Consider the following 23,888-nt stretch of genomic DNA (forward strand, 5'->3'; position numbering starts at 1 on the left):
CTGTGCTTTAACCCGCTGCGCCACCAGGGAGGGCCATAAATACCTTTCTAATGTATAAAATCTACTTTCTGGGCTTACATATTTTGATCATGTACTAAAAATTAAATAAGGAAATACCAAACAAAGTAAAGTTGATAAAGTCTATGTATGACTTAAAAAGAATGTCATTGATATCACTCTACCTATTCTTTTCCCATCTTTTGGCCTAAAAATATTCCAGGAGGGAAGGTATCATGTCTTTCTTTTATTTAAAATTTTAAATTTTCTATCCTTTCTCAGGTTTAAACCTTTTGAACCAGTTTTTGGCTATTAAATAAGCAGTATACTTTACTCCATATTGACTACTCATTTGTAGCTTTCCAGGTGCTGATTGGGATGAATGTCATTTGGAGAAATTCTATAACCTGTCTAAGGATAAAAAAGGTGCCACACAGATACCAAAGTGGTTATTACCCAGTGGTTCCTCTGGGATCAAGAATTTTAAATGATCCAGCCAATGTTTTTGAACATAACATGTGGTAAGTTATCTTTTCAGCTTTGACTCATGCATGTGTATTTTAATATCACACTAAAACTATTTACTTATGTTGTAGAGATCCAAAGCCAAGGTAACTAATCCTAACTTAAGTCTTGCCAATTCTGAATTTCTTTACAAATGGAATTGAAAAATGGAATTTCCCAGACTTTTTGCCCGGCTTTAGTTCTTGCAGGCCCTATACACTCACCTCTGATCCACATTTGCCTCCATACTGCCGGGATAGAGAGAAAGTATCTTTTTTCTAGATATGTCCACCTCCTGTCCCACAGGCATTGCACTCTTTTGTAAGTACTTGTCATTCAGCAGTGGTATGTAGTATGTTTAGTATCTGCTGCTTACTGTGTGCCCAAAAGAATACACTGGCAGACAACTCTCCTGCATGCCCGTGACTATGAAGATTTTTCTTTTTGCAAACCTTTTCCCTTTGCAAAACAGCAACAGCAGCTCTTCCTGCCCACTTGTGACTGTGCAAGTGTCTTCTCCTGTCCTTTTCTTCACAAACCTGTCCTTCTAAAATGTTTAAAAAAGGAAAGAAAGAAAGAAAGAATACACTGGTATGACCCCAATCCATACTTTCAGGAAATTCACACTCTGTTTGGAAAGATGAATTGGTATTTATAGAAAAAAATTGATAGTTAACAAAAGGAAGAAGCAGATTGTAAGGGCCCAGTGAGTCCTTATAATGCTTATAGACAATAATGCAACTCAGTAATGCACAACCACTTCTATTTGATGTAGTCAGGAAGATTTTTTTATTTCAATTTATTAAGTGTACTTGACATATAAAAAAGGATTTCTTAAAAAGGAAGAACTAGGGCCCTCCGGGTGGCGCAGCAGATTAAAGCACAGCACTAAGAAGCTAAAGCCATTTCAGCTTGAGTTCGATCCCAGGCCCTGGAGGTGACCCACATGGTGTAGCAGACCTCTCCTGATCCACCCACTGCCCCCCTCAGCAGTGTACTTTGTCAGTCGGCCTGTACTGCTCCCCACTCTCTCTGGTGAATCACCGCCCCTGTACCTCTGGCCTGTACCCCAGTTCTGTAACATAAATAAATAAATCTTTTTTAAAAATTAAATAAAAGGAAGAACTGAAAAAAAAAAAAAGGAAGAACTGAGCTTGTTGTTATCTATTACATCTCCATTTCCTAATGCAGAACCTGACACAAATATTTGTACAATAATGACTTGAGTAGGTGAAGCTGGAATAAAGGCATTCCAGGTAGGTTGAAAATCCTAAAACAGAGACGAGGAAGTGTAAGGCATATGCAAGAGACAGGAAACTAGGTAGTTTGCCTAAAATAAAAGCTGTCCTAGGAGATTGATGAATGACTAGATTGGAATGATAAAGACCACTTTAGGGCTAGGAAAAAGATTGCGCATGGGCCTGAATTCAAAGCTGAAGCATAAGGCATGATGGATCCATTAAAGAGAAATGATGTACAAAGTATATACATGTTTGGTAACAGTCTACTGAACAGAGCAGCAGGTAGAACTAGAACCAGCAAAGGGGCAATGAGAGAGATTGTGAAGGGAGGCTAAATAGAGCTTGGTGCTTTTGTAGAATAAAGGAAAAGGAAGCATTTGAAGTTTTGATCTGGGATGACTGGTAGCAATAGGAAAATAAAGAAGTAATATATATATTTAATTTTGGAAGAGATGGTAAATTTAGTTTTAAGTATTTTGAGTAGGTCTTAGGAACAGGACGTTCTGGTAAATATATCTAGAACACAGACTCTGCTGCTGGGAAGAGAGAGGGTGCCAGGTGTAAAGCTATGTGTTAGGCATGATATCTGCAGACAAAATTGTTATCTGATTAGCCTGGTAGCAGGGTCTCTAGGGCTTAAAAGTGATCCATGAAATGTTTATGTTTTTATTGCAACAGAATATCTGTTATAATAGGAAATGAATTGAGCTTTTTTGATTAGTTCTACACTATCCTCATATGGTTATTGAGCATTGAAACCTGGTTAGAGTGAAGTGAGTTGTACTGTAACATTTTGAAGATTTTATATAAAAACTAAGGTAAATATATTATTAGTAATTTTGTCTTGAATTACATGTTGAATTATATTATTTTGGTTATATTATTAAATAAAATATACTATTAAAATTAACTTTATTTTATTTATTTATTTTTTTAAAGATTTTTTTTTTTGTGCATACAGAACTGGGGTACAGGCCAGAGACTCAGGGGTGGTGAGAGGCTTCACCAGAGACAGAGCGGGGAGCAGAACAGGCAGATCAACAAAGTACACTGATGAGGGGAGCAGCGGGTGGGTCAGGAGAGGTCTGCCACGCCATGTAGTCACCTCCGGGACAGGCGGGAATCGAACTCATGCGGAAGGGCTTTAGATTCTCAGTGCTGTGCTTTAACCGGCTGCGCCACCAGAGAGGACCTAACTTTACTTTTTAAATGTGATTACTAGAAACTTTTTAATTATATGCATGATTCACATTCGATGTTTTTCAACTGTTATTGAGTTAAATCATTTTGACTATCATCATGGATAGTTATAGTAGGCTCTGAGATAATTGCCAGACAGCTTAACCTCCAGAGGAACTTCTGGTCGAAACTAGCTCCTCATTTTCCATTATTTTTGCTTCATCAGATGATATTGATTTAGCTGTCTACAAAATCTTCCATCTGCTACCACCTGCTCTTATGCTTAAGATTCCTGCCTACCTGTTTAAATTCTGTTTTTTCACAGGCTTGCAAGGAATCAAGGGTCTTCTGAGTCAGTGCTTCTCAAACATCACAGGCTAGTTTTGGCCTCTACACAAAAGAATCCCTTGGGGAATTGTTATTTCACTAGGTGTAAAGGTGTGACTCAGGAATTTGTCATTTGAGTATTTCTTTTAGTATTTCTGTTGAGCAGCTAGGTTTAGGAACCCTTGATCCAGTCCAGTGTTTTTCAAACTTTTCTTTAGCAACAGAATTTTTTTCCAAGTGGGATCTTAACATGGAATACCAATATTTAAAAGATTAAAACAGAACTCCAAATGAAGCAAGGAAAGATAGACAAGGTTAAATAAGGACAGATGCATAAATAGGTAGAAATGGTAGACTGTTTCCAGAATTGTAATTGAGTTCCAGTATTAAAAATTACTTTGCATATAGTCTGAATTCTTTATATAGTGATTATAGTCCTCTTGCCCCATTTCATACACAGTTTTTAAATAGACCTAATAATTTATCTTCTTTCATTGTGATTTTTGTTATTGGAAGTCTAGATTTTGAGAGCACAGATTAGTTGTCCAGCTGTGAGAAGTTACTTAATATCTCTATGCCTCATTTTCTTTTTTTTTTTTAAAGACTTATTTATTTATGCATACGACCTGGAGTACAGGCCAGAGGTACAGGGGTAGTGAGAGGATTCTCCAGAAACAGAGTGGGGAGTAGAACAGGCAGATTAACAGAAGTACACTGCTTAAAGGAGCAGCAGGTGAGACAGAAGAGGTCTGTTGTGTCATGTGGGTCAGCTCCCTGGCCAGAGATTGAGTGCATGCTCAAGTAGCTCTGGCTAGCTTCATGGTGCTGTGCTTTAACCTATTGCGCCACCAGGGAGGGCCCGGCCTCAGTTTCTTAATCTCTAAAATGGGTAAGAGTAATATCTACTTCATAGGGTTGTTGTAAGGGTTAAATTTCTCTGTGTGTGTGTGTGTATGTAATTTAAAGGAAATAACATAATAAACAAGAATTAATTAACCTTATCATATTTTGATGTGTCTTAATTATATATGTGTTTTTAAATCTTTATTAGATGGTATGATTGTGCAGAGACAAACTTAGCTTAAGTCTACTTCTTGGCTATACTTTCTATATAATAGATACCCCATGACTATATTTGAGTAAGTGAATCAATATTGAGAAACATAAGACTCAGTTGATGTATACTAGACATTTACAACTAGACTGAGAGTTAATATAATGCCTAAACATGGGCTTCAGAACCCAAAACTGAATTTAATTCTTGACTCTATTCCTTTCTCATATATGAACTTAAGCAAGTTTCCTTCATAGGTTGTTATATTAAAGAGATAAATATGGTAGTGGTAGTAAATGCTCACTAAAAGACACCATTCTTGTTATCCTTTTTAGATGGAGAATTGAGAGATATATACCAGTAAATAAATAAACAATATGAGGGGTATGCAAGGTCATATAGTGAAGGCAGTAAAGATCCTGGGACTTCAGAATAGGAAGAGATTCCTAATATGGGGGTGGGAGAAAAGTCAGTAAGATGACTTCACAGGGTAGGTAGGATTTAAGCTGAGCTTTGAGAGATGAGTAAGGTTTGACAAATAAAGACCATTTGTCTTAGACAAACAGTAACATAAAATGTAGACATTAATTTAGAAAATAAATTAATTGAATATCATAAAATGTAGACATTAACTGAGGTATATCCAAAGCAAGCAAATAAACCAGTTGAGTTGAAAGAGAGGTTTCATATTTTAAAACTGGTAAATGGTGGGTAATGGAAAAATATTTTAGGAGAATAATCTGATTCTGTTGTTCAGCATGCTTAGAAGTAACCATCACAAAACATGAAATGTTATCTTTATATCCTTAGCATTCTTTGTATCTTAACATTTATTCATCATTGGGCCAAGTTCTATGGCGTACTCAAGAGAAAAATAGGAGATGATCATTACTTTAAATATAAGCCTAAACCTTCCAAGTAAAAAAGGTAGAATGAATCTGAAAAAGTATTCCTCCTTCAATGAAATGAATAAACAGTGAAAGCAAGGAAAAACTTTATCAATAACAACATAAAAAGTTCATAAAAGTGAAAAATTAGTGACCAAAAAAAGGGAACTGTAGATTTTTGTGTGGCTTGGAGTGACTCCCTACCCACCTTGTCTTTTAGAAGCAGTACTCAGGAAAGAAGGTCAGCTGACAGATAATCACTAACATTCATTAGACAGCCCTAGCAAAGGTTGAGAAAGAACCTTAAAAAATAAATGTTCTTAAAGCAATGGAATTTGAGGCCTCAGCAGAGTGGGGAAAATCACAGAGTTCACCATTTTCAAGGACCTTATGCTGAATTGAGAGAGTGATCCAATGCCCAAGGGAAACCCCCCTAGGAATAGAGTACATCCTAAGTAAAACCTACCATAATACCTGATGAATCTCAAAAGCAAAAACCAAACTCAGTCCCTCATAGAAGTTACCTACTACCAGTGGAGTTCCTGCTTATTTATTCATATTGTTGCTTGTATCAGAAGTTAATTTTTACTAATGATGAGTCATTAAAATATTCAAGAAACTCTTAGCATTCAGTAGTAAACAAACAACTCTAAAAATTGGCAAAATATTTGAACAAACAGTTCACCATAGAACAGAAGGGGCTGGGCAAAAGGCATCAATTTTATGGCAATGGATGGAAACTGAACTTTAAGTGGTAAACATGATGTGGCATATACAAATGTCAGATTATAATACTGTACACCTGAAATTTATATAATATTATAAACCAGTATTACCTAAGTAAAATTTATTTTAAAAATATACACAGATGGTAAATTACCACATGAAAATACACTCAACATCGTTAGTCATTAGGAAATGCAAATTAAAGTCATAATGTAATAATAATACATACTTATTAGAATAGCTAAATTTCAAAATACTGACCACACCAAGTGCTGGCAAGGATGTAGAGGAATTGGAGCTTTTTAGATACTACTATTAGGAATATAAAATGGTAAAACCACATTGGGAAACAGTTTGGCAGTTTCTTAAAAATTAAGCATTTGCCTATTACATGATTCAACTGATTATATTCCTAAATATTTACCCAAGAGAAAAGAAAGCATATGTCCATGCACATACTCATACCTGATTGTTCATAGAAGCTTTGTTTGTAATAGACAAATTTGTAAGAAGCACAGGTGTTCTCCAATAAGTAAAAGGATAAATAAACTATGTTGTGTATGTGTGTGTGTATACATGTATGTGTGTGTGTATGTGTGTGTGTGTGTGCTGGAATACTACTTAATTATAGAATAATGAACTGTTAATACAAACAATAACATAGAAGAATTTTGAGAAATTGTGCTGAAAGAAAAAAATAAAAGCATATGCTGTACTCTTTTTTTTTTTTTTTTAAGATTTACTTATTTATGTGTACAGAACTGGGGTACAGGTCAGAGGTGAGAGGATTCACCAGAGATAGAGTGGGGAGCAGAACAGGCAGATCGAAGAAGTACACTGCTGAAGGAAGCTGCGGGCAGGTCAAGAGAGGTCTGTAGAGCCATGTGGGTCACCTCCAGGGCCTGGGATTGAACTCGCACTGAAGCAGGTGCAGCTGGCTTGCAGTGCTAAGTCCTAACCCATTGCACCACCAGGGAGGGCCTGCCTATGCTGTACTCTTAATGTACAGTTCTAGAAAATGCAAACTTACCTAAGGAGACAGACAAGATCAGTGGCTGCCAATAGGTTGGCGGCAGAGGGGAGGTGGCAAAGAGGGAGGAAATAGAAGAATTATAAAGAGTACAAAGAAACTTGATGGTGATGAATATGTTCATTATCTTGATTATGGTGATGGCCTCATGAATTTCTACATGTGTAAAAACTTACCAGTTACACACTTTAAAAATGTACTGTGTTCTATTCAGCCTCCCCTCCCCCAAAAAGCACTGTATATTAGTTACACCTCAATCATACTATTAAAACATATGGATACATTCATACCTTGGAGCAATGCAACAGTTACTGAAAATAAGAGAGAACTATGTATACTGATAATCAGATGATTATGATATGTCATTAAACAAAAAGAGCAAGCTGCCAAAAGCTATCTCTAGTATGGCCTCATTTTTACTGATGAATTCTTGTACATGTGTTACATGTCTATGCATACCTTTGTTTCTGTATACATAGAAGAAATTCTGGAAAAGTTCACATCATACTAATTAGTGTTTATCCAAGGATGGGCATAGGAATGAGAGCTAAGATAAAATATAAAAGACTATATTTTATATGCATTAGTATTGTTTGGATTTTTTTTAAAAGAATGTGTCTCATTCACCTATCCCCATCTTACTATCTTTATTCTTTAATAATCAAATTCTACCAAATCTTTTTCATCTCTTATGTCCCCAATTCCTCTACACCACACTAAATATGTCACTAGAGAGAAAGCCAAGGTGTATGTGGGATCCTTTTGTGTTTCTCTTCTCTGAAGGATCACAATCCTGTGTTATCTGAAGCACAGTTTCAAAATGCCTAAAAACAGTTGCTTTATACATTTTATCATTATTTATGACAGAATAGTAGAGTATCCACTTATTTCCAGATATTGTGTCATGGCCCAAAATCACAAATCCTGTATAGCTTTTTAAAGTCATGAAGATTTTGTAGCTATAAAAAAAGATGCTTACGTTAGTGTACATATACACAAGTACAGAAAGAAAACTTGAAAAATTAATATCTATTGTGATATGTAAATAAAAGTTAAGACTTTCTCTTTAAATTTTTCTGTTGTTATAACGTGACCTTATTATGAATTAAGGTTTACTGACATAGTTTTAAGCAGAAACACCCTTTTCCTTTTACCTAAGAGTATTTTTAATTTACTAGTTACCTATGCTTTTGTTAAATTTTCTTTAAATTTGTTCTATAATGAGACTTATATATACAGTAAGTGACAAAGAGGAAAACATTTCAACCACATAGCTTGCTATATACAATTGGTAAAAATTAAAAATTGTACTAGGAAATGGCATTATATTCAAAAGAATTTTCATTAGGTAGGAGCCTCAAAAATATCAGCCCAAGCTGAACAATTACTAGGGGTGTGTGTGTGTGTTTTAACTTTTCCAAACCAAACCAAATGCTTAATTATTGAGACTTTTAAGCTTATCAACATCAACTTAAAATGGAATCATCATTCAGTTGCCATCTAGATTTGAAAGGGATAGGAAATACACAAATTGAGATAATAGGATTTAAGATTATTGCAAAGATTTACCAGCCATTTTGTGAAACCTTCGTACTCAAAATCTTATCTTTTATTTTTGAGATTTTTTTTTCAAATGCAAGTTTTCAGAAAAAATATTGTTTCTATTTTCTGTTCAACTCTCATTTTAGAAAACATCTTCCTTCTTGTTAAAATTTCCGGGTTCTCTCCTCCCACAAAAAATGATACAAAGTTTTAGTGACCATTGTTATATGTCTTAAACATACAATATAGACTTGTGTAAATACAGTTTTAAAAGAATTATCTTCAGGTGAAGCAGTTTCACAATATTAAGGAGAGTTAAGCATTTTCTCTTAATTCTAACAATTGTTTTTATCTCACACAATGTATATGTAATTTTATATAGTTGTTGCAAAACATATACAATTTTGGGGTCTGTTTTCTTAACCTCATGTTATTTTACATAAACACATGACTTTGTTGTTACATAGCCTTCATGTTTATTATATAAATGCCTACAAAATATTTCATTGAGTTACCATAATGTTTTCATTCCTCTTGCTGAGATAGTTTCCAATTGTCTGTTATTATATTTGATATTCCAGTGAATATTTGTATATAGATATTTTTCTGTATAGAACTCTGTTCTTTTGAGTTACTTTGTTAGAATAAGTTCTCAGAAGTACAATTCATAAGTCGAACAGTACAAACTGTTTTCCTTTAGTGGTAGTTCTTGTTAAATACTTGATTATTTTTAGTTTGCTAGTTATTTGTCTTTATGGTTAAATTTTATTATAATGTAATATTTATAAATTTGCGTGATTCTTGTTGCTGTCTTTTAGGTAGGGTATATGTGAATCAGACTCTTAATATAAAGAACAGCCATAAAGCAGCAGGTCGGCGGAAGTTCCCATAAATACAGTAGGAACATTTTATAGGTTTCTGTGGGGATTCTGTAATTGTACAATGGAAAAATCTTTACTGCAGAGGTTTAGGGCATAGCATTTCCCTCCCTTAGTAGTTTAGAAAATGAAGCAACATAAAGAACGGTATAAGGAAGTTAAAGCAATTTAAGAAATAAATCTATGAACTACTCTGAAATAAGCAAGTTAAACTAAAGTTTAAAATAAATGCTTAGGGCCCTCCCTGGTGGTGCAACAGCACTATGAGGCTAGCCACAGCCACTGTAGCACAAATTCGATCCCCATCCAGGGAGGGGACCCACATGGTGTGGCAGACCTCTCCTGTCTCACCTGCTGCTCCCCTCAGCAGTGTATTTCAGTCCATCAGCCTGTTCTGTTCCCCACTCTGTCTTTGGTGAATCCTTTCTCTCCCTGAACCTCTGGCCTATACCCCAGGTCTTGTATGCATAAGTAAATAAATCTCTTAAAAAAAAAATTCTTAAAGCTGAAGTTACTCTCATTGTTTCATAGCTTGATTCTTTACAAGGAAATGGATTTTTTTTATATGTTGTAGAAATTCAGATGAGAAACTTGTCTTCAGTCTTAATACTGTTTTGTAAATAACTTGTTGCCTTTAATAAAACTTATGTAATAAATAATATTTTATATATTGATATGTATAGAATATAAAGTATATTTGGCAATTCCAAGTTATAAAATACTTAAAAACAGTAATCTGTTGTAACCTCTTTCATTAATAGAAATGATATAACTGCTTAATTAGTATTTGGATTGTAGATGATTGGGTTTTATTTGAAATAATACTGGTTAAATTTTCATCTGTGATACTCTGATTTTTGCATATCATTTACTTCTCTGGGGATTTCATTATACCAGTTTTAATACTTAATACAAAGCAGTTTCTCACCTTTCAGTGGTGTATTTATAGCCAGGTCACTGGAATATACACTTTCATATCTGATTGCATCAACAGAACTTAAAATAGTACCAATAGTTCCACCAAAGCAGCTACTTATTTAGTAATTGTTACTACCTTCTTCCTCAATAGTTTTGAGATCTTGTAATTATTTTTCTTTCCCACCTTCATCTCCCAAGTCATAGCTTCAGTTTTTTTCATAGTGCTTCCCCTTCTTTTATCTTCCTTTATGTTTTCCATTGCCAGTACCTTTGTCCCAGAACTCACTAACTCCTACAACTCATTACCCCTGCAACAGTATATAAAGGTTTAATTTTATTTATGTATGTAAGAACTGGGGTGTCAGCCAGAGGTGCAGAGGTGAGAGTGTGTGTGAGAGAGGATTCAGTAGAGTTTGAGTGGGAAGCAGAACAGATGGATCCATTGAAATACATTGCTGAGAGGAGCAGTGGGCCAGACAGGAGAGATCTGCTTTGACATGTAGAGTAATTCCCTGGCTGGGGACCATAGGCATGCCCTAGTGGCTGGCAATAGTTTAGTAGTACTGAGACTTTAACCCCTGCACCACCAGGAAGAATACTTTGTTCATAAATTAACAAATGAAAAATAAATTTAGCTTTAGAGTAAACAGCATGCCATGCCAGCACCCAGATAATCAGGTACCTAGTGTTCCTGGGGCATTATTCAGCAGCTATTTTCAAAAGGTGGGTGCAGCTTACACTATAACCAGAGAATGGTTGCACTATTAAGCAAGAGAATGGTAGGAGTTCCAAGATTCAGAGTTCCAGGATTGGACCAGTATTATCAGAAGGAACATGTGACATGAAATAATCTTTTGACATGGAAGTAATATGTATCATTTATGTATGTACCATTAATTAATATGTATCATTTATTATGTATCATTGGCTAGTCTAGAATCAAAGCTGCGTCCTTTGATTGCGTCTTTCCTCTTTAATGGTAAAGCATTGTACAGTATTTTTATTTTTTTGATAGGGATCATATGCAGTGGTCAAAAGAAGAAGAAGAGGCAGCCAGAAAAAAAGTAGAGGAAAATTCAGCTGTACGAGTCCTTTTGGAAGAACAAGGTAGACACACTATGTGGTAGCCTTTGGAGCCCAACTTTTGTCTTACCATCTGCTGATTTCAGTTTAGACCTCACTCTCTTTTTCTCCTAATTGTTTCATTGTTTTTGGAGAGCTTTAGTCTCTACCTATATAGATATGTAGTGGGATCAAAATGAAATACATTATATATTCACCCTATACCTACTCTTTCGATCATCATATACTGCCTTTTCTGGGAAATACACACAGGTCATTTTTCAAACAGGACATGAACATATAACTTTAAAATTCTTTCTTGCTGTACAATCATGTATCTGTGCACTTGATAGGCATGTTCAATAAATTCAAAAACTTGGAAGATGGGGAAGTCATATCAAAATGTCACTGGTCTTTTAGGATAAACACAAAGTTTGAAATATAAAGTTAATGAATTTTTCTTGGATATTTTTATGTTTAGAGTTTAATTGGAATAAGGCCTAACCACAAAAAAGTTGGCCTAACCACAAAACAAGAAAACTGCAAGTGTTGGTGAGGAGGTGGAAAATGGCAGACTTGTAAAATGGTATGACCTGTATAGAAAACAAGGTGGAAGTACTCAAAAAAATTAACAATGGAACTAGATTATTATCTAGCAATCCCATTTGGATCTATAGCCAAAAAAATTGAAAACAGAGTCTTGAAGAGCTATTTGCACATTCATGTTCATAACAACACTATTCACAATAGGCAGTAGGAGGAAGAATGTTCCTTGACAGATAAGTGGAACAGTAAAATATGGCTATACATACAGTGGTTCTCTAACCAGGATGAACTTTGAGCACTTTATGCTAACTAATTGAATCAGGCAATACTGTATGATTCTCCTTACATGAAGTATCTAAAGAAATCAGGTTCATAGAAACAGAAAGTAGAGTAGTGGTTGCAGGGCTGAGAGGCGAGGAAAAAAAAAAACAGGGTTGTTGTTTATTGTTTAAAGTTTCAGATTTGCAAGATGAAAAAGTCCTGGACATATGTTTTCACGATATTATGAATATATTTAATACAATTAGACTATACACTTAAAATAGTTAAGATGGTACATTTTATGTAACATGTTTTGTTTTATTACTACTAATGTTTTTTTAAGAGCACACTAAAAAAAAAAAATGAAAATTGAACTATGTTCTTCTTTCTGCATAGCTGGAAACCCACAAACACTTTGCCCAACCCCTATATTCTACATAGGCTTTTCTACCTGATTTTTTTTTTTTAATGATTTGTCCTTTAAAGCAGCTTGGTTGTTTTTTGTTTGTTTGTTGTTTGTTAGTTAAAGAATAGTTTATTGAAGTAGCATTCACACAACTCGTAAATCAATTCTCACAAAATGCAATAAAATTCCCTAACACCCACATCAAGAAACAATATTACCAGTAACCCAGAAGCTTCTTCATGCTCTGTTTCAAATATAGTATTTTCCTGAATCCCCCATATCCCACAAAGCACAACCACTACTGTGTCTTCTTATACCATAGATTAGTTTTGCCAGAACAACTTGATTCTGGTGATCATTGTGACTTAACCACTTTGATAGCAATGTCAGTGTACCTGTAAAGCAATTGTCAACAAACTCTGGCCATGCCAAATCTAGCCACTGCCTGTTTTTTTAAGCAAACGGTTACTGGAACACAGATACACTCATTTGTTTACATATTATCCATGACTACATTTGAGCTCTAGCTAGAGTTGAATAGTTGCAACTATATAGCCCCCCAAAATTATTTACTGTTTGGTCCTTTACAGAAAGTATTTGCCCAGTCTGTGAGACAATTTTTATTTCCAAATTAATCAGCCTTCTTAAAATTCCCCAGAGAAAAATGTTTGCATTTGTCCTCAGTGAAAATTGTAGTCCTACTTATAGTTAACAACTTTTTTAAATGACTTTATTGTACAATCGAGTCTAAAGTTTGAAGTGAATATAGCTGTGGAAACAGCTAATGAGACAGCCCTTATTAGCTGACCTAAACAGTGAAGGGGGGCATACTTCCCTATGTTATTCTCTGGCATCTTTTGGTAACTTCTCTTATCCTCTGGCATTACTTGCTATCTATCCCTTTAGAGCTATTTCTCCTAAACATGAGTCCTGGAGAGAAGACAGAAAATAAGCACACCTGATCCACAGTGGAATCATTTTATTTTTATTAGCTTCAGCCACACAGTCCCAGAGTGGGCTATGGCCAGGGAGTGTTGGGATTGGATTTGAGGGTGCATACCAGTGGCAGTTCTGCTTACAAATCAGCCAACATTGCATTCCTTTGCAGAAACTGTCACACTGTTTCTGAGGAAGTATAATTTTGCTTCTTTGCCAGCAGCTGCGCAGACATATTTTCCACATTACTCAAGCTTCTGCTAGTGGCCACCTGGATGTGACAAAAAGAGTCAAGCCTAAACTAAATTAAAAGTTATCAGCCATCTTAATTTGTTTCCAGGAAGTTAAAAATTATCCATGATATATTTCCTGATAATATGAAAAACCAAGGCTTTTTGTCATGCTCTTTTGAATATTTCTGTTTAGAACATAAATAGATGAGCAGTGCTGATAATGTTCCCTTAAATTGCCCTGTACATGGCTGCCTATTTTGGCCTATTTATGTTAACAATGAACTTGAGTGAAGCTAATGAGAAGGTTATTTTAGGGCCCTGGAAACCACAGTAAAGGAAAATGACAGTTCCCACAGAACCATAGTGTGACTGAAATAGAAAGGTGGTGACTGGTCTCTCTCTATAGAAGCAGGAAAAGCAGGCTGGAGAGGACTGATGATACTGCTTTGAAGCATTTGGTTTGCTTATTAGCATGTCCAGTCTTTTTCTGAGCTTGTTTTCTGGCTGCCATGGAGACACAGAACAAAAGATTCCAATTTGAAATGATTCATGGTGGTTAAGGTTTCTGCTAGGTCCCCCCACATAACACTACTCAGTGCCATGGACTTCATACAAGTTGGAGAACTGCTACAAGGGAAGGAATACTACTATTTGGGTGACCATTCATCGCATTGAAGTGCTAAGGATACTGTGAGAGTGGCAAAGAAAGACTTTTGTTCTGAGGAACTATGTTGAGTGACAGGACATGACAGTGAGAGTTAAGTACCTACCTACCCACCAATCAATCAGTGCAGTCTCTGCCAACGGGTCATTGACCTACTAGGCAGAAGCCATAGATGATATTTCTGATTTTATATTTAATGTCTTCGATGAATATAGGTCAAAGGGAATAGGTCTAAAAGCTCTATGGAAAGCCCAAAGGAAACTGATTTAATTCTTCACCCAGTGCCTGTTGAACACCTGCGCTTCTTATCTAGGAGATCCTAGTTTTTGAAATCCAGTTTTCTCCCATCAGACAGTACTCCCTCTGCAGGTCATGAACAACATCACTGATCTTATCTCACTTATTTTAATCCCATAGGGAGGAAATACTGGTTATTCTCCCATCCTGGCCAACTCTTGTGAACATGTCTTTTGGTCTTTGTGTGTGGTAGTCTCTCCTGTCACTCCCATTTGCCATTTCTTACCTATTGTCTGAGCTATTGGTGAGAACTAAAGCCAGGAAACAACCTCACTATTCTGAAAATAAGAATTTAAACATTGCAAATACTGTAATCTTTGCGATGGGAAGGTTTACATTTCATTTCCCTGATTAAAATGTATTACATCCAGGTGTCTATTAGTAATGCTGCTTTCAGTAGATACCTAGATTAGTAATTTTTAATTCCATATTTGCTCTTGGTAACTTATTTTAAATTGTTTTGTTACTTACTTTACTTTTTAAAAAAAAAAAAAAAAGATGTATTTATGCGTACAGAGCCGGGGTACAGGCCCAGTGAGAGGATTCACCAGAGACAGAGTGGGGAGCAGAACAGACTGAGTGACTAAATACACAACTGAGGGGTGCAGCGGGCGGGTCAGGAGAGGTCTGCTGCACCATGTGAATCACCTCTGGGACGGGGTTCGAACTCATGCTGAAGTGGCTTTTAGCTTCTTAGTGCTGTGCTTTAACCTGCTGCACCACCAGGGAGGGCCCCACTTTACTTTTAAAAGCAGGTTAATTCAGAGAAATGAAAGAGATATATTTGGCAGCTTTTGAATTTTACTGCAGCTGGCTATATAGCAAATGTAATGACTCCTAAAATCTAATAACAAAGGCAGCTGCTATGTTTTTTTAAAAATTTTTATTATTATTTTTAATTTTTTTTATGCATCATTCTTCATGTTGTGCATTTTTTCATCTCAGTTGTAATCCCCATGAGACAGCTGCTATTTTTACTTAAAAATATCCATGTAAGGCCCTCCCTGGTGGCGCAGCTGGTTAAAGCACTGCACTAAGAAGCTTAAGCCATTTCCGCATGAGTTTGATCCCCGCCTGCCCCAGAGGAGATCCACATGGCGTGGCAGACCTCTCCTGACCCACCCGCTGCTCCCCTCAGCAGTGTACTGAGTTTATCTGCCTGTTCTGCTCCCCGCTCTGTCTCTGGTGAATCCTCTCACCCTCCGCATCTCTGGCCTGTACCCCAGTTCTGTATGAATAAATAAAATCTTTAAAAAAAAAATATCCATGTAAGTAATTGCCTACTTAGGGTGAGTTATCTATATCAAGCAAAATAGTAAAAGAATTAATCCCTCCATACCTTGTGATTATCTTATCACTTAAAAGAGTAGCTGAAGTTTTATGTGCTGGTAAATTTAAGGTTCTTGTTTATAAATTGGCTGTGGGTTCTTTAAAATTTCATGCATTGCTCTTAGAAATATACTTTTCATTTCATAGCTTTCAGATTTTTATTAGACAATGAACTTATCAGTGACAAGTGGAAATTTTCAACTTTGAGAGCTCAGGTATTTGCGTAATTGATGTGCAAAAATAACTTTAAATTGCTTTTTGTTAACATTGCAATGGAATAAATTTTCATAATTCAGATTAATCATATCATATATGTCAGATACATAAATGGTTTAATTCAATTTCTTAGTTGTGATATTCAGTGTGATTCAGAGTGAATTCTGAATATTTAAGTAGAGTTAGTGTGGTATATTCTTTCTTCCACTCAACAGTATTGAATTTAATAAGTGAATAATTGAGAGACTTTGCATTATCTGACTGTGATTAAACAGATCACTATATCCCTTTTACTGCTATTGGCATAGAGCAGCTAACTCTGAATCAGCAACATAAGAAAGTGAAGGAAAAATTGCTTCTCCAAGAAAACTTGATCATTAATATACCTATTTAGAGCAGATTTCTCCATACTCTGTTCTTTAATCTTTGTTGACCTGAATTTGAGATGAGTTTATAGCACTTCGAAACTGAAATTTCACTCATGGGTAGAAAGTAGTTTTCTAGTTCCCCTATTATCACAGATATTCCTGCAGCAAAGAAATTAAATCTGCACTAAAGGTGTTTACTGTGTTTCCCAACTAACATAATTTTGAGTTCGATTGAGCTCCCTCTGAGGTTTACAAAGCCGTCACACATTACTGAGTACTATGGGTTTCCCAGCTTTGACTAGAGATGCTGTTGAAAGAAAGTATACCATTAAAAAAGAAAAATAAAAGGTTTCGCCCAGGTAGCAACCCATCCTATGTGCTGTTTTTTTGTTTTGTTTCTTCCCCACAAACCCATCTGCTCTCACAGAACTTTTTATATTTCACTCCTCATTGTAATATCCTGATACAACCTTGTATAGATTATTCTTTATATAATTCAAAGAATGCAGTTTAATTCTGTGTTCCTGTCCTGCTTCTTTGAAAGTTCATTATGATCAACATTATCTTCACAAGTTACTTATAAATAAATCACTAACTTTTGATTTGAGCTCAATGCTTCATATTTAGAAGGAAGTACAAAATCAGAAATAGATTATTTTCAGATACTGATTTTGTGTTAGGATGGCAGTATAGTGTATGGTTAAAATCCTGAAATTAAAAAAAAATTGTATGTATATATTTTACATCATTGTTCATTTTTGTACAATATATACTTTCTCCTCTTGGGGTAATTCCCACCACCAATTCACCCATGCGTTGTCACCGTAATCCCTTGTGCCCCTCCCTCTCCTGTTATGATCCCTGTCTCCCTCCTCCCATGTAGGCTGTGTCTGATTTATAGTAGGCTGCTGATTTTTTATTGTTGTTGTTTTCCCTGATGCCTTATTTGGTTCCTTTATTTTCCCTCTATAAATGAAGCCATCTGATACTTTTCTTTTTCCTTCTGGTTTCTTTCTTTCTTTCTTTCTTTCTTTTTTTAAGATTTATTTATTTGTGCGTTCAGAACTAGGGTACAGGCCAGAGGTGCTGGGGCAGTGAGAGGACTCACCAGGAACAGAGTGGGGAGCAGAACTGGCAGATCCTTGAAGTACACTGCTGAGGGGAGCAGCAGGCAAGACAGGAGTCTTCTGCACCTTGTGGGTCACCTTCCTAGCTGGGGATTGAACTTGTGCTAAAGCAGCTGATGCTAGCATCATAATGCTGCATTTTAACCTGTTGCACCACCAGGGAGAGCCCTCTTCTAGCTTATTTCACTAAGCATAATCCCTTCTAGCTATGAATAGCATGAGTTTATTTTTTTGATTGCTGAATAGTATGTGATATGAATAGTATGTGATATTCCTGTATGTGTGTGCATAAAACATCTTGGTCAGTCATCTGTTTTTACGCATTTGAGTTGTTTCTATATCTTACCTGTTTTATAGTGCTACATTAAAGATAGGGGTGCACGTATCCTTTTGAATTAATGTTTTTGTGTCCTTTGGGTAGATTCGTAGGAGTGGAATTGCTGGGTCATATGGTAACTTCATTTTTAGAGTTTAAGGAACTTTTACACAGCTTTCTATAGTGGTTGGACCAAAAATGAACTTTAAAGTCCAATACAGTTGGTCCAGATGCTGGTTTTGCTCCTTCTAGCTAGGTGACCTTGGGGAAATTTATTATTCTCCATGCCCTTTAATTTCTTTGACTATATGTTGAAATAATAATGTGTCTGAGAGGTTTTTGTTAAAGGTAAAAAAATCAAGTACATCATTTGACATAGTGCAATTGTTAAGTAAATTTCTGAGTGAGAAATACTGGAAAAAGGCTTGAAAATGTTTATATTAGCAGAGCTTGGCCATCATTTGCTAATAGTAACCAGATCTTTTTTTAAGATTGCAGAGGCTAGAGTTGAATATAGATACATTATAAATTTGGTATCTGAGCCAGATTCTCTTTACCTCAGTATAGGTTCACCTTCTTTTGTAAACTGTAGAAATTAAAACAGTAGTACAGGTTGTATATTTATGATAGTAAATTTGAGCCAAGATTTTGTAGTTTATAGAACAGATGATGTTAAGTATTCGCCATAAATTAATAGGGCTTAATAGGAAAGTACATAGACTCTTTAGAGCTTGAATAGGCTTTAGAGCTACTCCTTCATGAAATGTGGAAACTCTGTAGATAAGTTGAATGAAAAATTCAAGTAAGATTCTTTATCTTTGTGTAAGGTAGAGATAAAACTGCAAAATTGAAAACTATTAGTAAATTGTTATCATTACTCTAGATTTTCATGATTGTTGTGAATGATTATAAAAGGATATTTAAAATTACAGATGTTTCGTGTGTTTTCTTTCTTTTTGTTAAATTTGTTTATATTCTTATATCATTGCTAATTTTTGGACTATATTTGATTTCTCCCCTCGAGTGTAATCCCCATAGTTCTTCCACCACCATAGCATCCATAATCCATCACCATAGTCTCTTGTGCTTTTCTACCTCCTGATTTGATCCCTTTTTCTCCTGCTGTGTAACTCAGATCTATGGTCAGCTTGCAAGTTTTATCTTTTTCCTGACCCTTTGTTTAGTTCTCCATATCCCATTTGTAAGTGAAACCATTCAATACTTTTCTTTTTTTCCTTCTCACTTATTTTGCTTAGCATAATTCCTTCCAGCTCCATCTATGTTGCCACCTGTGGCCACATATCTTTTTTATGATTTCTGACTAATAATATATATTACACGTTCTTGATCCATTTATCTGTTTTGAACATTTAAGTTGTCTCCATATCTTGGCTATTATACACAATGCTGCAATAAACATAGGTGTGCTTTTGAATTAGTGTTTTTGTGTTCTTTGGGTAAATTCCTAGGAGACAAGTTGCTGAATCATAGGACACATTGTAAGTTTCTCAGAACACTAAAAATGGATCTGAATGTTTTCTCTTAAAAATATTATCCTTTAAATTTTATTTAGATAGGATTACTCTCTTTGGACCTACCAGATTTGCTTAGCCCGCCCTATGTTATTGTATATTTGAGTTTATTTCCCTTATAAATTTATTTCTCTTATAGTATTGATGTAAACACCCTTTCTTTCAATTTCTATCCCTAATGTTTGCCCCATCCCAATTAATTTGTAAGGGAATAACCCCACAAGTTAAGCAACATATAGGTAACATTCTAGGTACTATGAGGCTCAGATTCACTTCACAAGTTGCTTGGTATTGAAAACTCAGACAGAGATTGGTTACCTAAACATAGGTGTTCCTCAGTGATTACATTTTATTAGGTTGACAAATCTTTTAGCACCAGAATGTGTTACAAATAATTTTAAAAGTAAAGATAGTCAAGAAGGTAAAGAAGACCCTGGGGAAAATTGATAGTTTTCTAATTCCATCTGAATGTGATTTTTAGAATGTTTTGTTTTCTTACAAGTATATGAGATATACTTCAGATTTTGAAAGTAGACATAGAATTATTTTAAGCTGATCTAAAAATATAACATTTTTAGGTTAACCGTAAGTAGGCCTATTTCCATTAGTGCAGATGTGAACCTGATTTGGACTTCAACATCACATAATTCTTTTATAGTTACAGAGATCCACTTTCATTTCTCAGACCCTAAGTACAGATGGAGTTTCTGTCTTTATAGCAGTCCTGCTGCCAAATCAATCCAGCCTTGATGGGAAGGACGTCTTGTGACCAGATGGGAGGAGATCATGGTAGAAGGCCGTAAAGATGAAAATGAAAAATACAAGGGCTTTAGGCCAGGTTATCTGTATCAAATATGAACCTGGTAACAGGCAATTGCTGTTTTGAGGGCAAGGCCTTCTTTAAAATTATGAAAGAGATGAGCCAATTAGTTTAGTTAATTTTGAGAATAAATTAAAATTCAAATGGAAAATTTCTCTCTAATGACCTGGTGCCCAGTTACTCAGTTACCCTCATTAGAGGCAACCAGTGTTACTAATTATGTGATTGTCCTTCCAACCAAAGTAGTCTGTACCCATACAAGTAAACATATGTATGTATTCTTTTGTATATGCACATACAACATTTGTTTTTTCTAACAAATGATTGTATCTATTCTACACTTTGCTTTTTCATGTAATACTATATCTTGGAAATGACTCTATATAAATAGAATCTTTCTCATTCTTTGAAGCATTGATGTTGTGTGTCTAGATTAGGGGAAAGTATTTTCTTAAAGATTTATTTTATTTATGCATACAAGAGTTGCAGGTACAGGGCAGTGAGAGGATTCAGCAGAGACAGAGTGGGGAGAAGAAAAGGCAGACTGACTGAAATATGCTGCTGAGGGGAGCAGAGGGCAAAACAGGAGAGGTCTGCTGGGCCATGTGGATCACCTCTGGTTGGGGATCCAATTCCTGCTGTAGTAACTGAGGGTAGCTTCTAGTGCTGTGCTTTAAACATTGCCCCTTGCACCACCGGAGAGGCCTGAAAGTAATTCTTAACCCAGACATTAGGCCTACTACATAGTAATATCCAAGAAATATTGAATGAATGAGTGAAATTATTTTATTAATTTAAGGTACAGGTAGGAAAAAGCAGAAAGCTAAGAATTGTCTGAAGTTCTGAAACTGTTGACCAACCCTGACCCTGAAATCCAGGAAGCTAAGGGACGTCGTCATAAAATATGTATTTCTTCTAAGAAGGCCTCAGATGTGCTCACTAAGTTGTCATATTGGGAGAGGAGATACCACTGGGAAGAACTGCGGAGGAGGTTACAAGAGAGTGAGGCTATGGGATGGCCCCTAGCCTGTAGTAGTCAGAAGCAGAGTCCTGGTCCTAAGGTGACGGGACTCCTGGACTTGGAACAAGTGGGTTCATTTCTCTGTGCTTTTCTTACTTTAGATGTAAAACAGCAGGGAGGGTTCATCTGATGCAGTGAATTGTTTCAGTGGATTGTTTGGCTCTAGAATTATGACATTTATAATTCCACAATTTCTTATCTGATTGCCAATTTGCAATGTTGAAACTGCACTTCAGAGACAAAAATGAGGTTTCCTTTCCCTATGCCAGTAGAATTTTTACAGGTTATTGGTAAAACTGATTATTAAGATTCCAAAATTAGACTGTAGAAAATAGCTTGCAGTGATTACATTACTCATAAAAATGTATTGGCTTAACTATCAAGACAGAAGGGAGTTTTCAAAGCTAAAACTATATACCCTACACATTGTCATATTTTGAGAATTAATACTCTGTAGTTGCAATCTTTGAGATGAAAATGTCAGATACATAAAATGATATTAAACTTAATAATAAATATAATTGTTATAACTAATAAATAATGTATATAATATTTACCAGTATTTAATGATTAGATTTCATTACTGAGGAAGTAACTAATAGTAGATAGAATTCATAGTAAAATAAATCCCTTTTTTCTCTCTTTTTTTTTTAGTTAAATATGAAAGTGAAGCCAGTAAATATTGGGACACATTTTACAAGATTCATAAGAATAAATTTTTCAAAGATCGTAATTGGTTATTGAGGGAATTTCCTGAAATTCTTCCAACTGATCAAAAAACTAAAGAGAAGGCGAGAAAATTACCATGGGATTATGTTGAAAGTAATGCTACAGATTGTTTCTCAAGAATGCTGTGCCATACTATGCCCAAAGAGAGAAGTTCTGGTTCATCAGGTAGTCAAAGCAAACCAGAATCAGACTTACTCCTTCTGGACTCTAAAAAACACAGAAAAGTGCCTCTGAAGATGGAATTTCCGGGCAGCAAGGCCACTTTCAGAATCCTAGAGGTACTGTACTGCAGGGCCAAAGAAGGTTTGCAAATAATTTTACTTTTTAAAATTCATTGGTTAATTTTTTTTTATTACAAAAGTTTATTTTTGCATCATTTTGTACATTTTTTTTTTTCCATCTCAATTGTAATCCCTGCGGGTTTCCCATCACCAAGTCACCCATGTGCCATCATCATTGGTTAATTTTTTAAAATTAATTTTTATATATTTTTTAAAAGAGTCATTTATGTATGCATCCAAGAACTGGGGTGTAGGCCAGAAGTGGGGGGATGAGCGTGAGAGGATTCCCCAGAGACAGTGGGGAGCTAAACAGGCAGATATACTGAAATCCCCTGCTGAGAGGAGCAGCAGACCAGACAGGAGAGGTCTGCTTTGTCATGCGGTTTAGTTCCCTGACAGGATGGAACTCATGCAGTGGCATATGATAGCTTGATAGCACTGTGTCTTTAATCCTGGTGCCACTAGAGAAGCCCAAATTTATTCCTAGTTATGCATACAAATCATGGGGTGTAGGCCAGAGTTCCAGGGGTTAAGGGGCGAGAGGATTCACCAGAGACGGAGTTGGGAGCAGAATAGGCAGACTGACTGAAATACACTGTTGAGAGGAGCAGTGAGTGAGACAGGAGAGGCCTGCTGGGTTTGGTCCCTGGCCAGGAATTGAACTCAGGCCGCAGCAGTGATGGTGTGACAGCACTGAGACTCACTTAACCCCTATGCCACCAGTGAGGCCCTATTTAATTTTTTTGTACTTACTTATTTCTGGTTAACAAAGTGTGCTTATTGAAGTAAAATGAGCAAAGTACAAGTTAAAAGATCACAATCAGTAAAAAGATGGCTATCAGTAATATTTTGGTACATATTAAGTATTTTGTGCTTTTATATCCAAGTGACTTCATGTAATGATCATACTTCCTTTGCTAATATTTTTACAAGTAATTTACAAATGAACACTCCTTATTTCATAAAGCAATAATATAACTTTATTATTTATCCATATTTTTAGGGGAAAATGATCAAATATAAGTAAGTGTTCACGTACCATTGTCCATAGAATATAGTTAAGAACTCAAGTCTTTAACCAATCAGTTTGTACATTTGTGATTTTAACTTTTTAAAATTTGTATTAATTTCTAACTTGCAGGGGTAATTTTACATACCAGTGAAGTTTTTTTTTTTAAAGATTTATTTATTTATTCATACAGAACTGGGGTACAGGCTAGAGATGTAGAGGGTGAGAGGATTCACCAGTGACAGAATGGGGAGCAGAACAGGTAGATGGATGAAGTACGCTGAGGGGAGCAGCGGGCTGGTCAGGAGAGGTCTGCTGTACCATGTGGGTCACCTCTGGGGCAGGCGGGGATCGAATTCATGCGGAAGTGGCTTTAGCTTCTTAGTGCTGTGCTTTAACCCGCTGCAACACCAGGGAGGGCCAAGTTTGATTTTTTTTTTTTTTTTGAAGTT

At 35.7% G+C, this 23,888-nt stretch overlaps 1 protein-coding gene across 2 annotated transcripts in view; it reads left to right on the forward strand.

The window, feature by feature from the left end:
- METTL8 (methyltransferase like 8) overlaps positions 1-23,888 on the forward strand; it is a 73,471-nt gene that overhangs the window by 35,275 nt on the left and 14,308 nt on the right. For both annotated transcript variants that reach the window (XM_012725882.1, XM_012725874.1), the window contains exons 3-5: positions 356-518; positions 11,299-11,390; positions 22,072-22,424. In XM_012725882.1, the coding sequence (XP_012581336.1) occupies positions 376-518; positions 11,299-11,390; positions 22,072-22,424 (588 nt within the window). In that variant the 5' untranslated portion in view covers positions 356-375. The remainder of the gene's footprint in view (positions 1-355; positions 519-11,298; positions 11,391-22,071; positions 22,425-23,888) is intronic.

This window comes from Condylura cristata, unplaced genomic scaffold (genome assembly GCF_000260355.1).
Source record: "Condylura cristata isolate star-nosed mole 26May11 unplaced genomic scaffold, ConCri1.0 scaffold00002, whole genome shotgun sequence".
Classification (NCBI taxonomy): Eukaryota; Metazoa; Chordata; class Mammalia; order Eulipotyphla; family Talpidae; genus Condylura; species Condylura cristata.